At 39.4% G+C, this 14,918-nt stretch overlaps 1 protein-coding gene across 1 annotated transcript; it reads right to left on the bottom strand.

The window, feature by feature from the left end:
* Positions 1-8,242: 8,242 nt before the first annotated feature.
* On the bottom strand, positions 8,243-8,815 carry LOC127224847 (interferon alpha-12-like). Its single transcript, XM_051187998.1, has one exon. The coding sequence runs from the start codon at positions 8,813-8,815 to the stop codon at positions 8,243-8,245; it is 573 nt and encodes a 190-aa protein (XP_051043955.1).
* Between the last annotated feature and the right edge of the window lie 6,103 nt (positions 8,816-14,918).

Below are 14,918 nucleotides of genomic sequence, written 5' to 3'. Positions count from 1 at the left end.
TGTAAGAGGTAAGTATTTGCTGTTTTTGCAAAAACTATTTTTGTGATCAATATTTAATACTGGCTGTTTGCTGTCCCTGAAGTTATTTGGTGGAAATACAAAACACAGGGAACACTAACAGCAGTGCCTCTGATTGGATATTAGTTATCCAGAAGCTTTTAGCCTTCAGATATTTGTCCAGTTTTACTTTAGTAGTAAAATAAAAAGACACCCACTCTTGTCTTTGTTCATTTTGAAACCTGCACTGTAGCGAGTAAGTATCAGATAGAAGAGTTTCAGTACTGCCACTGTGTATAATTTTTCATTTCATTATTCTATTGGTGTGGTGGCATCATGGTGGATTTCCTTTCATTTGAGTTTTCATTGCATCAAATGCTTTATTTCTTTTTTCCACTTTCCTCGAGAGAAGATGCTGACGTTAGTTTGTGGTATTGAACTGAAATTGTGATGTCACTTGAAATGAAAGTGAAAGAAGGATGCCTTCTCACATTTCTGTTTTAACATTCTTGGAGCACATGCTTGAGAACCTGATGCTTTCTCAGCACTCATGTAAAAAGCCAGGCATAGAAGCACCTACTTGTATTCTTTAAATTTTGGAGAAGACACCAACGGGCCTCCAGTGCTTCAAGGTCAGCCTACCTACCTAACTGCAATGATGAACCCTAGATTAAATGAGAGAACCTGTCACAGAAGTAAAGGATGGAGTGACTGAGGTAGCAACTGGTCATTGACATCTGACCTAACGCTCATGAAAACTCACATCAACTGCAAACATACAAGAGCAAAAATGAAAACAAAACTGATTGGTAAAAAAAAATGCCCAGACACAATCAGAGAATGAATGCAAGAAAGATAAAAGAATTAGGAAGTATATTATAGGCATTAAAAACAGAAATTAGTGCTTTCCCTATTTAAGACATATCCACACAAGATGGTCCACATAAGAGAAAATTTGGGAAAGCTAAGGACCACAGGACCCAAAGGGCCAAGCAAAATCTTGAAAAAATCACAATAGCCAGAGATTGTGACTTTTTGAGAGTCCTGATGGGGATAAGTTACAAAGCTGTTCTCTGGGATGTGACCAGCCTCAGACTCTCAGAACCTCAGGAACAAGAAAATCTTGACACTTCTGGCACAAATGAGGAGACTCTCCCCTCTGGAGAAGGTGGATGCCCAGCACATCCAGGAGATTCAAGCCATCCCTGTCCTGCCAGAGCTGACCCAGCAGATCCTCATCCTCTTCAGCTCAAAGGACTCATCTGCTGCTTGGGAGACAGCCCTCCTAGACACCTTCTGCACTGGCCTCCACCAGCAGCTCAATGACCTGAAATCCTGTCTGATGCAAAAGGAATCTCCCCTGCATTACAGATACTTATATTGATTTATATCAGTAGAGAAATTACAGTTATGAAAAACCAACAATGTTATGTTGTGGTTCACTCCAAGATGAGGAACTTTATGAAAAGATTGCAAAATGAGGAGCCTTGAGAATATCTGGTCTGTGTAGTGAGGTCCAAGACAGCCAGTGCTACATAGAGAGACTTTGTTTTTATAAATTAAAAAAAACAATAATAACTTGTGCCTTTAAAGATTGATCCATATATTAAAATGTAAATACATAATATCTTAGTATTTAAATCTCTCCAGTGAGGCACATTAAAACGTCATGGAAATATATAAATAAAGTATAAGTTCTGTAGTCTGTGAAAGACTGTTGCTCCTATATCTGTATGCTTTTAACATACACATGTATAATATGGTTAAATTATGTGCTCGCTACTGAAAAAAAAAACCCATATGGCTAAAGTGTGGTTCACAATCTTTTTAATTTGTCCAGGGATACATGGAAGCACTTGAATTCTTTCCTTAATTAATTTTCAGCAACTATTTCAAAATATTGTAATAAAAGCTTCCAAATTTAGATATACCCAAATGATCCACATTCATTCAACAAAGACATCTGTTCAACTACTTTTATAGCAGCATTATTTGTAATAGCAAGAACCTGGAAGCAACCTGCCTGGTCCTCAACTGAAGAATGGATAAAGAAGATGTAGCCCCTTTACACAATGGAATACTACTCTGTGGAAAAAAAAACAATGGAATCTTGAAATTCACATGAAAGTGGATGGAACTTGAAGAAACCATCTTGAATGAGGTAACCTAGTCACAAAAAGAAGAACATGGTATGTACTCACTCATATATGGATTTTAGACATAGAACAAAGGATCACCAGCCTGCAATTCACACTGCCAGAGAAAGTAGGATACAAGGCAGAACCTAAGAGATTCATATAAGGTCTCTCACAGAAGGGGAAAGGAACAAGATCTCCTGAGAATATTGGGAGTGGGAGGGCAGTGAGTGGAGAGGGATTTAGAAGAAAGAGAAGGGGAGGAGAGAACATGTGGGACTAGAAAGATTAATTTGGGGGATGAATAGATGAGAACAATAAATAAATAAATAAATAAATAAATAAGAGAAAAGAGATACCATAATAGAGGGAGCAACATAGGTTTGAAAAAAATTGACTCTAGAAAAATATTCAGAGACCTACAAGGATGACCACAACTAACAATCTGAGCAACAGGAGGATCAATGTGACACACCAAAGTCTAGGGGCTCCACAACAGCAAGACCTGGCCATACCAACACAGATGCAGCAGAAGAGAACAGCCCTAAAAACAACTTTATGAAGGTCATAAAGACCTCATAGTGGAAATGAGAAAAACATTTAAAGAAAAGGAAGAAAACAAACAAAAGAATTCAAGAATTGGAGGAAAAGACAAACCAAAAATTGCAGTAAATAAACAAATCTCTTAAAGAAAGCCAAGAAAAACCAACCAAACAAGTGAAAGAAACAATTCAAATAGTGCAAGGCTTAAAAGCCAAAGTAGAGAGAGAGAGAGAGAGAGAGAGAGAGAGAGAGAGAGAGAGAGAGAGAGAGAGAAGAAGAAGAAGAAGAAGAAGAAGAAGAAGAAGAAGAAGAAGAAGAAGAAGAAGAAGAAACAAACAGACAAAAACAAAAACCACAGTCTGAAGGAATGCTGGGAATTGAAAACCTGGGTAAATGATCAGGACCTTCAGACTCCCATGCTCTTGGATAGGTAGAATCAACAATTAAAAATGTGATTTTGCCAAAAGCAATCTACAGATTAAATGCAATCTCCATCAAAATACTGACACAATTCTTCACAGGCCTTGAAAGAATAATACTCAACCATATATGGAAAAAACAAAGACCCAAGATTGACAAAACAACCCTATACAACAAAGGAACTTCTGGAGACATTGCCATCCCTGACTTCAAATTCTATAATAGAGCTATAGTCCTGAAAAAAGCTTGTTACTGGCACAAAAATAGACAGGTGGACAAATGTAATCGAATTTAAAACCCTGATATGGTGATAGATATACACCAGTAGCATAGACAGGAAGATATACTATTAATAAATGGGACCTCCTGAAACCGAGGGGCTTCTGTAAGGCAAAAGAAACAGCAGCCCACAGAATGGGAAAAGATATTTACCAACCCCACATATGACAGAGGCTGGTCTCCAAAATATACAAAGAACTCAAGAAGCTACTCACCTAAACACTAAATAACCCAATTAAAAAGTGGGGTAAAGAACTAAATAGAAAATTCTCAACAGAGAAATCTAAAATGGCTGAAAGACACTTAAGAAAGTATTCAAAATCCTTTGACATCAAGGAAATTAAAATCAAAATAACTCAGAGATATCATTTTGCTCCTGTCAGAATGGCTAAAATGAAAAACAACGATGACAGTTTATGCTGGAGAGGATGCAAAGAAAGGGAAACACTTCTCCACTGCTGGTGGGAGTGTAAACTCATACACCCACTTTAGAAATCAGTATGGCCATTCCTCAGGAAAATGGGAATCAGTCTACTTCAAGATCCAGTAAATCCACACTTAGGCATATATCCAAGGGATGCACATTCATACAACAAGGACATCTGTTCAACTATGTTCATAGTACCATTATTTGTAATAGCCAGAACCTGGAAGCAATTTAGATGCCCCTCAACTGAAGAATGGATAAAGAAAACATGGTACAATTACACAATGGAGCACTACTAGCAGGGGAAGAAAAAAAAACAATGGAATTTTGAAATTCACAGGCAAATGTATGGAGCTACTCAGGAGAAACCATCCTGAGTGAGGTAACCCAGTCACCAGTATGTTCTCGCTTATATATGGATATTAGCAATAGAGAAAAGGATTACCAGCCTACAATCTACACTGCCAGAGAAGCTAGGAAGCAAGGAGGACCCTAAGAGAGACCTACATGGTCTCCCAGAGAAGAGGAAAGGGGCAAGATCTACTGAGTAAATTAGAATCATGGTGGGAGGGGAGAGGGAATTAAGGGAAAGAGAAGGGACGAAGAGGAGGGGAGAGGAGGACAAGAGGGAGCAGGAAGATTGAATTGGGGGGAAATGCAGGAGAACAAGAAAAGAGATACCATAATAGAAGAAGATGTTACATTTAAAGAGGAAATCTGGCACTAGGGAAATGTCCAGAGATCTACAAATATGACCTCAGCTAACAATCTAAGCAATAGTGGAGAGGCTGCCTTATATGTCCTCTCCCAATAATGCAATCGATGGCTACATAATATGCCATCCTTGAGCCTTCATCCAATAGTTGATGGAAGCAGAAGCAGACACCCACAGCTAAGCACTGAGCCATACTCTTGGAATCCAGTTGCAGAGAGGGAGGAGTGATGAGCAAAGGGGTCAAGACCATGCTGGAGAAACCCACAGAAACAGTTGACCTAAAGAAGGGGGAGTTCATAGGCTCCAGTCTGTTAGCTGGGAAAACAGCATAGGACTGATCCCCTGAATGTGGGTGTCAGTTCGGAGGTCTGGGCAGTCTATGGGGCCTCTGGTACCTGATCAGTATTTATCCCTAGTATATGAATGGATTGTGGGAGCCAATCCCACATAGAGGGATACTCTCTCAGCCTAGACAAATGGTGGGGAGGGCCTAGGTCCTGCTCCAAATGATGTGACAGACTTTGAAGATCCCTCATTGAAGTCCTTACCCTCCCTGGGGAGCAGAAAGGGAATGGGAGAGGGGGCATTTGAGGGCAGGGTAGGAGGGGAAGGAGAGGGAACTGGGATTGATGTGAAATGTTTTTTTAAGTGAAAAACAATGGAAAAAATGAAATGCCTTGAAATAAATTTTGTTTTCTTTTTAGTGAAAAACAAAACAAAGCAAGAAACTTCCGAATATAATTTTAGAATTAAAATTTGCAGGTGACATTTATTTTGTTTATATTGTTAAATAAATTAAATGTTGAATTAAGATTCAAATTCATTTTTTAATAGAAATTGAAAACCCTTCAGAAGAAGGGGAAGAAGGATTGTTGAGAGCCAGAGAGGTCAAGGAAGGATATCAGGAGACCACAGCACACAGAATCAACTAAGCAGGTCTCATAAGGGCTCACAGAGACTGAAGTGGCAACTGTGGAGCCTTGATGAGTCTTTGCTAGTTCCTCTTCAAATATATTCTTCTTGTTAGCTTAGTGTTTTGGGATGACCCTTAAGAGTTGGAATGCGGATTTTTTCTGACTCTTTTGTCTGATCTTGGAACCCCTTTCCTTTTACCTGGTTGCCTTGCTCAGCCCTCACATGGGTGTTTTGCCTGGTGTTCTTGTAACTTGGTATGCCCTGTTCTGGTTGATATCCCTGGGAGGGCTTCCCTTTTCTGAAGAGAACTGGAGGAGAGTTAATATGAGGGAAGGTGGGGGATGGCAAATGGGAGGAGTGTAGGGTGGCAATCTGCAGGCAGGATGTATTGATTGAGAGGACAATGAAAAAGAATACTGAGGTTCCCAGTACTGGTGGGGCGGTGGCGGTGGGCCATGCCTTTAAACTCAGCACTTGGGAGGCAGGAGGATCTCTGTGAGTTTGAGGAAAGCCTGGTCTTCAAAGAGAGTTCCAGGACAATCTCCAAACTTACGGAGAAACCCTATCTTGAAATACAATAAACAAAAATAAATAAATAAATAAATAAAATACTGATGCAATGGCGTGTTTTAAAATCTCTCAAGTATCTCTAAATTAAAGCTTATTTTCTTTAGATTGGCTTTATTTAGTCTAATACTATATTGGCACTTTGAGTGATTCATGAAAAGATTTTCATGTTGCAGTGTCATAATGATTTGGTGGGTAGAAGAGTTTGTGTTGAAATTTGATGAACTGGTTTTGCTTCCTGGAACCAACATGGAAGGAGATAACTGATGCCTGAAAATTGTCATCTGATTTCTCTATGTTCTTTGTGGCTTGTATCTGCAACACACACACACACACACACACACACACACACACACACACACACACACACACACACACACGCACACACACACACAGTTATTTAATTCATTTAACATGCATTAGTATTTCTCTTCAAGGCACAAGAATTAGAACCTAGATCACTTGCTTACTTTAAATGGAAAATGATGCTCATTGTCCCCTTGGGCTTCCATAACTGGGAAGATATTGCACAGAACATTCATAGCAAAGTCTCTTCAGAATGGAGAAGCAGACCATCAGTTTTCTCTTTATTTTCTTAGGCAAATCATTACCGCCAAAAGGGTTCATTGACTTTCCTCCCTTTCAGTAACAAATTCCTACAGGCCACATGTCTGTGCTTCCCCGATCCCTGAAGACGAGGATCAGTATCGACACCCCCTTTTATCCACCATTTTTGTAGTGAAGACCAGAGTGTTCTTCATCCTGTGACAATCACCAAGACCCTCTGTGATGGTTCCTCCTTGGTATGTATGTGTGTGCAGAGTCTGAGCCCAGGATGGTATTACTTTTCCAGTACCATGGGACTTACTCAGTAACTCTCAAACTCATTAGCACTCTGCTGCACAGTGAAATTACATTCTCTGCCTTTTCTCTTGTATCTTACTTCATGAGAGAGGCCTTACAAGAATTTGGTGTGACAGTTTCACCTTATTCCCACGCACCAGATTTGATGTGAAAGTATTGTAGTATACGGAGAACTTTAAACTAAGCAGAAAAGTAGATAATTTTCTTAAGATCATGGTAACACTACACTGGAAACTAATATGTGTAGTCTACTTTTCCCAACTTGTCACATATGGTGAAAGTGTTGAGAGGGCTGATAGATGAGTACGTGTATGATAAAGTCAAACCATTCAGGATTCTCTCCCCTATTTTACAACCGACGACTGAAAGAATGTTCAGAGGTAGAAAACTCAATGACATGTTTGCATTTTTAAGTTCATTTGTGAAAAATTTCTATTTGTGCATTCGACAACCATAAAAATAAATTTTACAAACAAGATGACACATGATACTGGGAGGCAACAGTGGGGGTATAAAGGATTCATTTTATACATATTTCAAATCCCTGCCTAGATTTATTCCAAGGGATGTTTCTTGATGCTATGATGAATAGGTTGACTGTCAGATTTCTTCTCAGAGCTTTTGTCAGTGGTATTAGTATGGATAGTTATTAAAGTGTACTATTATTATGCTGTGGTATATGAATTCACTAATACTAGTTTCTTTCAATGTTTAAAACCCTAGATGTTGCGAATAGAATACTAGGTCCTAGAGTCAAGGAAGTGAGAGGCTGGTATATTGGGGAATACTGGTCAAAGAGGACTAGGTCAAAATTTGACATGACTGTTACATTCTTGCTTTCTGGGGGCACAAAGTGAAGACTGTACATACAGAAGCATGAGACAAGCAGGAGAAATGGAAAGAGGAATTTTACCAGCAATGAATAAGAAGCATGAGATGGGTTTATCTACTTATCTGAATCCAATGTCACATGCACTCACAACATTTTATACCCTGCTCATATATATATATAATATATAATATATATATATAATATTTACTGCAGAATACAAGTTTCATCATAAAAATTTTGAAAAGAAATAAAGAATGAAGAAATAAAATCAGATCGATTCATAAATACTTTATAAAAAATACAAATCTATATCAAATTATACCACAAAATATGTTACATTACATGATAAATAAATAAATAAATAAATTTGATTGGATTGAGAATAAGTGACTTCACAGATGGACAGGAGCATTGCTAAAAGCTGCTGCAACATCTAGGCAGGTTGCTTGAGTCCATGACAAAAGAGTGAGAAGTTTGAGTCTGTAGAATCTGAGCACTGAGGCGCAGTGTCCTAGTCCGGGAGATTCCTCTGCACATTAATTCAGGATTTACTCCTTCTCCTCACTCAATCTTGCCAGCAAGGTGTCTGCGGAAGTCAGGACTCTCCAAACTTCTGCTCTGACCACCTCCCAGGCACAGGGGCTGTGGTTCTTCTCTCTCAGGTAGACAGTGATCCTGTGGAAGTATTTCCTCACAGCCACCAGGGAGTCTTCCTGGCTCAGGGGAGGTTCCTGCTCTCCCACCTGCTGCATCAGACAGGCTTGCAGGTCATTGAGCTGCTGGTGGAGGCCAGTGCTGAAGGTGTCTAGGAGGGCTGTCTCCCAAGCAGCAGATGAGTCCTTTGAGCTGAAGAGGATGAGGATCTGCTGGGTCAGTTCCTGCAGGACAGGGATGGCTTGAGCCTTCTGGATGTGCTGGGCATCCACTTTCTCCAGAGGGAATGCAAAGTCCTTTCTGTCCTTCAGGCAGGAGAGAGGGGAGAGTCTCCTCATTTGTGCCAGGAGTGTGAAGGCTCTCTTGTTCCTGAGGTTATGAGTCTGAGGTAGGTTACATCCTAGAGAGCGGGTTGACCAGTAGTTCATCACCACCAGAGCCATCAGGAAAGCACAGGGTCTAGTCATTGTGGATGTTGCAGATGCTGCTAGCCCTCTGAGCTGTGTGGTTCTGAACTTTCCCCTCTAGTGTCTCTGAAGACCATCCTGTTACATTGTCTTAAATAAGAGCAAGAACTACTTTCTGTTTTCTGAATGCCCTCCCATTACTTCCCCATGTCCTTTTTACTTTACTTTAGTCATTTTCTCCTAGTGTCTGTTTTTTTTTTTTTCAGCCACCTTTCATTTTTTGTTTTCATTATTGCTTCCACTTTCACTGCTCACCTCAGAAAAGCTTCTTTGGATTTTTTTCCTACAAGAAATTTTAATAGATTCTCATAGCACATGCGTGAAGTTACTCATATTAACGAAGTTGCTCACATTAATGAATGAAAACTAATGTGTAACCTTACTGCTGAAATGTTCTTGAATTTTGTTCTGCAACTGAATTTTGTGGGTCCCAATTATTTTTAATACAATTATTTAAATTGTAATGTAAAGTTTGTTGTAAATTATTTTTTTCTAATTGTTCCCTAATGATATATGATGCAATGGTACAGGTCCAAAGTCTTATATATGCTGATTAGTCTTAAAAATATGAGTCCCATGCCATATTCTGTTCATAGCCATTGGAGGCTTGACATTTTCTGAACTGAAAAGGAGGAGTAATGGACATAGGGGTGGGTTGAAGGGAGTTTGGTGGGGAGGGATTGGGAGGAGAGGAGGAAATTTTAATGTGGATTAAAATAATAGTTTTTAAAGCTCAGTCATTTTATTATAGTTGTCAACTTAGTTCAATGTTAATTTTTATGAGGACTAAATTTTGTTCTCGGTATATATTAGGTATTTATTTAATGATTGTTCAGAGGTCATTATGACAGAACCAATAGCTCTTCCTGATGCAGGTTGACATAATGATGTTGATCCCTGGAACCCACTGTGGGAGTGGAAAACTGAATCCTGGAAGTATCCTCTCACTCTATATGCTTTCTGTGGCAAGACTGTAACAACACACACACACACACACATACTCACAATACACAAGCACACACACTCACACACATACTCATACACATACACTTAACACTATCACACACTCACACACACACACACACTTGCACTCACAAACACACATACTTCTTTTTCACTCTCTTCCCCCCTCTCTCTCTGTCTCTCTGTCTAACACACACAATCACAATACACAAACACACACACACACACACATACTCATACACACACTCAACACTCTATCTCTCACACACACTCTCACACATGCACTCACAAACGCACATACTTCTTTCTCTCTCCCTCTCTCTAACACACACACACACACACAGTCACTTACATGAATCAATTTTGTAGGTCATTGCATTGTGCTTCACAGTTCCTTCAAAGTCATGATCAGTGCAGACATCTCCCTTTCTGTTCACCATTAGCGAACTGAGTGTTCTACCACAGATTAACAATTACACCAATACTGAGAGCAGGTTCTTTCTGGGAGCGTACGAATTTTGATACTGTGGTCTCTAGTTGCTGGTGTTTCTCCAAGTGTCCTATGAGTTATTCACTGGTGTTTGAGTCTACTCACACTCTCTGCTGCAGTGACACGGTGTCCTCAGCCCTCCTCTCATTGTTGCTGATTGTGTTCACCACATCTTGAGGATTTCAGCACTCACACATGATGTGGTGTTTGCTTGGTTTTCAGCATCATAAATCCTAAAAGATCATTGCTCTGATTTTAGTGGCTTCATTAAAAAGGCTTTTGTTTTCAGCAGTGACTACATCCCCAGATATTGATAGCAGAAGACACTGTGGTCTATAGTGATGGGTAAGTATTCCAGTTTTTCCTGAGGACATTTATAACAGATAAGTATTTGTTGTTTTTCCAAATACTAGGTTGTGATCGACATGTAATCATTGAGTTCTTCCTGTGCCTAAAGAGTTTAGGTGGAAATACAGATCACAAGGCACACCGACAGCAGTGTCTCTGATTGGTTATTGTTTATCCAGAAATTCTAACCTACAGACATTTATTCATTTACACTTCAGTAGTGTATCCTGACACACTCTGTCTATTTGAAAACTTCATGGTGGAGGGCAGTTTTAGAAGGGGGTTCTATCAGATTATAGAATTTCAATACTTCAAATTTGTGTAGTTTTTCATTTAATTTTTTTATTGTGTTGGTGACTTCATGGCGGATGTCATTTATTTTGAATTTTCATTGCATTTGAGTATTTTATTTATTTTTCCCAATTACATAATAAACTGACATTACTGTGTGAAATTAAACTGAAATTGTGATGTCATATGAAATGAAAGCAAATAAAGGAAGTGACACCAACCAAATGGGGAAGCAATAACAATGCTAGCAATGTTCAAATTAACATTTCAATGTCCATTAAATAAAATAGTATTACATAAAATGGAGTGCATTTTTTGAAAGTGATCTGCAGAATCAAGGCAATTCCAGTCAAAACTTCAATACCATTCTTCCCAACAGCATCAATTGTAACATGTCTATAGAAACAGGAACCTGCTAGATAGGACTGTAAGAATATGTACAATGGCCATGGTGTCACAATGCTTGATTGTTTACATTACACTCTGCATCTCACAGAGGATAAGTGCATCTCTCAGCCCTCAGAGAAGTTTCTTCTCTCAGTAGATGACTGGACCCAGACACTGACAAATGGTGAATGTGCAGAGAATAGGTGACTGAAAGCTGATCAGTCTGCCTTTCCTGGCTCCCACAAGTCAGTGATCATTACACAAGAGGCAGCAGGATGATGGGAATTCACAGAGACTAGTTTATGGCTGTAGAAAACAGTGGTTTTGGACTCAGTAGTTTCATGTACGTGTTGCTAGTAGCTCTGACTTTATGCACAAAGTCTGAATATGATTAAGAGAGACAAAATCCCAGCAAAGTAGGGAGGATGTCAAGAAATTTCACCTCTATCTGATTAGCTGTTAGAAACTGATGTCTGCTGGGAGAGGGAGATTCAATTATCCCTAGTAATGGAATCCTCGGGAGGTTTCCCATATTCCTCTAGATGGCAGTGTACCCATTCACAACTAGCAGCTGTAAGCAAAATCTGGGTTAAGAAATACAGTAAGTCAAACTTTCACTATTTGCAAATGATATGATAGTTTACATAAATGACCAAAAAACTCTACCAGGGAACTCCTACAGCTAATAAACACCTTCAGCAAACTAGCAGGATTCAAGATAAACAAACAAAAAAAATCAGTAGCTAGCCCTACTTTATTCAGACAGAAAGGGGCTGAGAAGGAAATCAGAGAAACATCACCCTTGACAACAGCCAAAAATAACACAAAGTATCTTAGGGTAACGCGTACCAAATAAATGAAAGATCTATATAGCAAGAACTTTGTGTCTTTAAAGAAAGAAGTTAAAGAAGATACCAGAAAATGGAAAGATCTCCCATGCTCTTGGATAGGTAGAATAAACATAGTAAAAATGGCAATCTTGCCAAAAGCAATCTATAGATTCAATGCAATCCCCATTAAAATCCCAGCGCAATTCTTCACTGACCTTGAAAGGATAATAATCAACTTTATATGGAAAAACAAAAGATCCAGGATAGCCAAAACAACCCTGTACAATAAAGGAACTTCAGGAGGCATCACCATCCCTGACTTTGAGCTCTACTACAGAGCTATAGTCCTGAAAACAGCCTGGAATTGGCACAAAAATAGACAAGTAGACCAATGGAATCAAGTTGAAAATTCTGGTATTAACCCACACACGTATGAACACCTGAATTTGACAAAACAGCTAAAAGTATACAATGGGAAGAGGAAAGAATCTTCAACAAATGTATTGGCACAATTGGATGATGTGTGTAGAAGACTACAGATAGACCCTTGTCTATCACCATGCACAAAACTTAAGTCCAAATGGATCAAAGACCTCAACATAAAGTCAGCCACAATGAACCTCTTGGATGAGAAAGTGGGAGGTACCCTTGAATAAATTGGTATAGGAGACTGCTTCCTGAACATAAATCCAGTAGCACAGACACTGATATCGACAATTAATAAATGGGACCTCCTCAAACTGAGAAGCTTCTATAAAGCAAAGGGCACAGTTAACAACACCAAAGGGCAGCCTACAGACTGGGTAAAGATCTTCACCAATCCTTCATCTGACAGAGGGCTGATCTCCAAAATATACGAAGAACTCAAGAAACTAGTTAACAAAATACCAAGTAAACCTATTAAAATGTGGGGTATAGAACTGAAAAGAGAACTCTCAATAGAGGAAATCAAAAAGGCTGAAAGACACTTAAGAAAATGCTCAACATATTTAGCTATCAGGGAAATGCAAATCAAAACAACTTTGAGATACCATCTTACTCCTGCCAGAATGGCTAAAATTAGAAATACCAATAACAACTTATGCTGGAGATGATGTGGAGAAAGGGAAACACTCCTCCACTGCTGGTGGGAGTGCAAACTCGTACAGCCATTTTGGAGACAGTATGGCGGTTCCTCAGGAAAATGGGAATCAGTCTACCACAGGACCCAGCAATCCTCTTCTTAGTCATATACCCAAAGGATTCACATCCATGCAACAAAGACATGTGCTCAATTATGTTCATAGCAGCATTATTTGTAATAGCAAGAACCTGGAAGCAACATACATGGCCCTCAGCTTAAGAATGGATAAAGAAGATGTGGCACATTTACACAATGGAATACTACTCTGTGGAAAAAAAAAAACCAATGGAATCGTGAAATCTGCAGGCAAGTGGATGGAACTTGAAGAAACTATCCTTAATGAGGTAACCCAGTCACAAAAAGAGGAACATGGTATGTACTCACTCATTTATGGATTTTAGATATAGAGCAAAGGATTGCCAGCTTATAATTCACACCACCAGAGAAACTGGGATACAAGGAGGATTCTAAGAGATTCATATAAGGTCCCTTAACCTAGAGACAGGAGAGAGGGCCTAGTCCTAAAGACTTGACAGATTTGGATTGCCCCTCCTGGAGGACATCACCCTACTTGTGGAGTGGGGGGGGGAGAATGGGTGGGAGTGGAAGGTGGGAGAGAGGAGAAGAGAGAGGGAGGAAAGGAGGGAGAGAGGAAGGGAGAAGGAACTGGGATCGATATGTAAAATAAAAATTAAGTAAATAATAAATACTATAAGGCATGGAAACTTTAATCCCAGCACTTTGGAGGCAGAGGCAGATGGGTCTCTTTGATTTCAAGTCCTGCCTGGTCTACAGAGCTACTTTTAGAGCAGGCTCTGAAGCAATACAGAGAAACCCTATCTCAAAAAAACTAAACTAAACAAAATACAGTAAGAGTATGACTCAGTGCTTAGGTTTGGGTGTCTGCTTCTTCTTCCATCAACTATGAAAGCTCATGCTTGTCTTTCTGTGTCTGTTTTACCTCACTCAGGATGGTTTCTTCCAGTTCCACCCATTTGCCATTTGCCTGTGAGGTTCAATATTTCATTGTTTTTATTTTTTTCTTTGTTTTGGTTTTTTCCCAGCTGAGTAATACTCCATTGTGTAAATGCACCACATTTTCTCCATCAATTCTTCAGTTGAGTGGCATATAAGCTTCTTCCAGGTTCTGGCTATTACAAACAATGCTGCTATGAACATAGTTGAATAGATGTCCTTGCTGTATGCATGTGCATCCTTTGGGTGTATGCTCAAGAGTAGAATTGCTGGATCATGTGATAGACTGATTCCTATTCCTAGATACAGGGTGGAGGGCCTAGGCCCTCACCCCAAATGATTTGACATACTTTGATAATTCCCCCATTGAAGACCTACCAGCATCTCAGTGACATGCAAGTCCTTGAGGGGCATGTGAGGGTAAGTTTGGGTAGTTGGTAGGGTGCATGGGAGGATTGGAGGGAAAGGGAACTTGGGGATTGATATGTTAAATGGTTGTTTCTTAAAAAAAAAATACAATAAGAACAAATGAAGCTGAGAGGGATTAGCAGTGTCCAATTTAGAACAATTTTACTTCCGTTATTAGATTTATTCCAATGGATGTTTCGAGGCTATTATGAGCAGTGGCTAGGGTCATTCAGGAAGAAGGGTTCTCATCAGGGAAGGTTCCACTATAGAGGCCATTGTGGATATCGC

This window comes from Phodopus roborovskii, unplaced genomic scaffold, assembly GCF_943737965.1.
Source record: "Phodopus roborovskii unplaced genomic scaffold, PHOROB, whole genome shotgun sequence".
NCBI classification, from domain to species: Eukaryota; Metazoa; Chordata; class Mammalia; order Rodentia; family Cricetidae; genus Phodopus; species Phodopus roborovskii.
Note: the sequence above shows the minus strand (reverse complement) of the source record. Positions and strands in the feature narration are given on the sequence as shown.

Coding starts and splice junctions, on each gene's coding strand:
- LOC127224847 (XM_051187998.1), bottom strand. CDS start 8,815: ATGACTAGACCCTGTGCTTTCCTGATGGCTCTGGTGGTGATGAACTAC.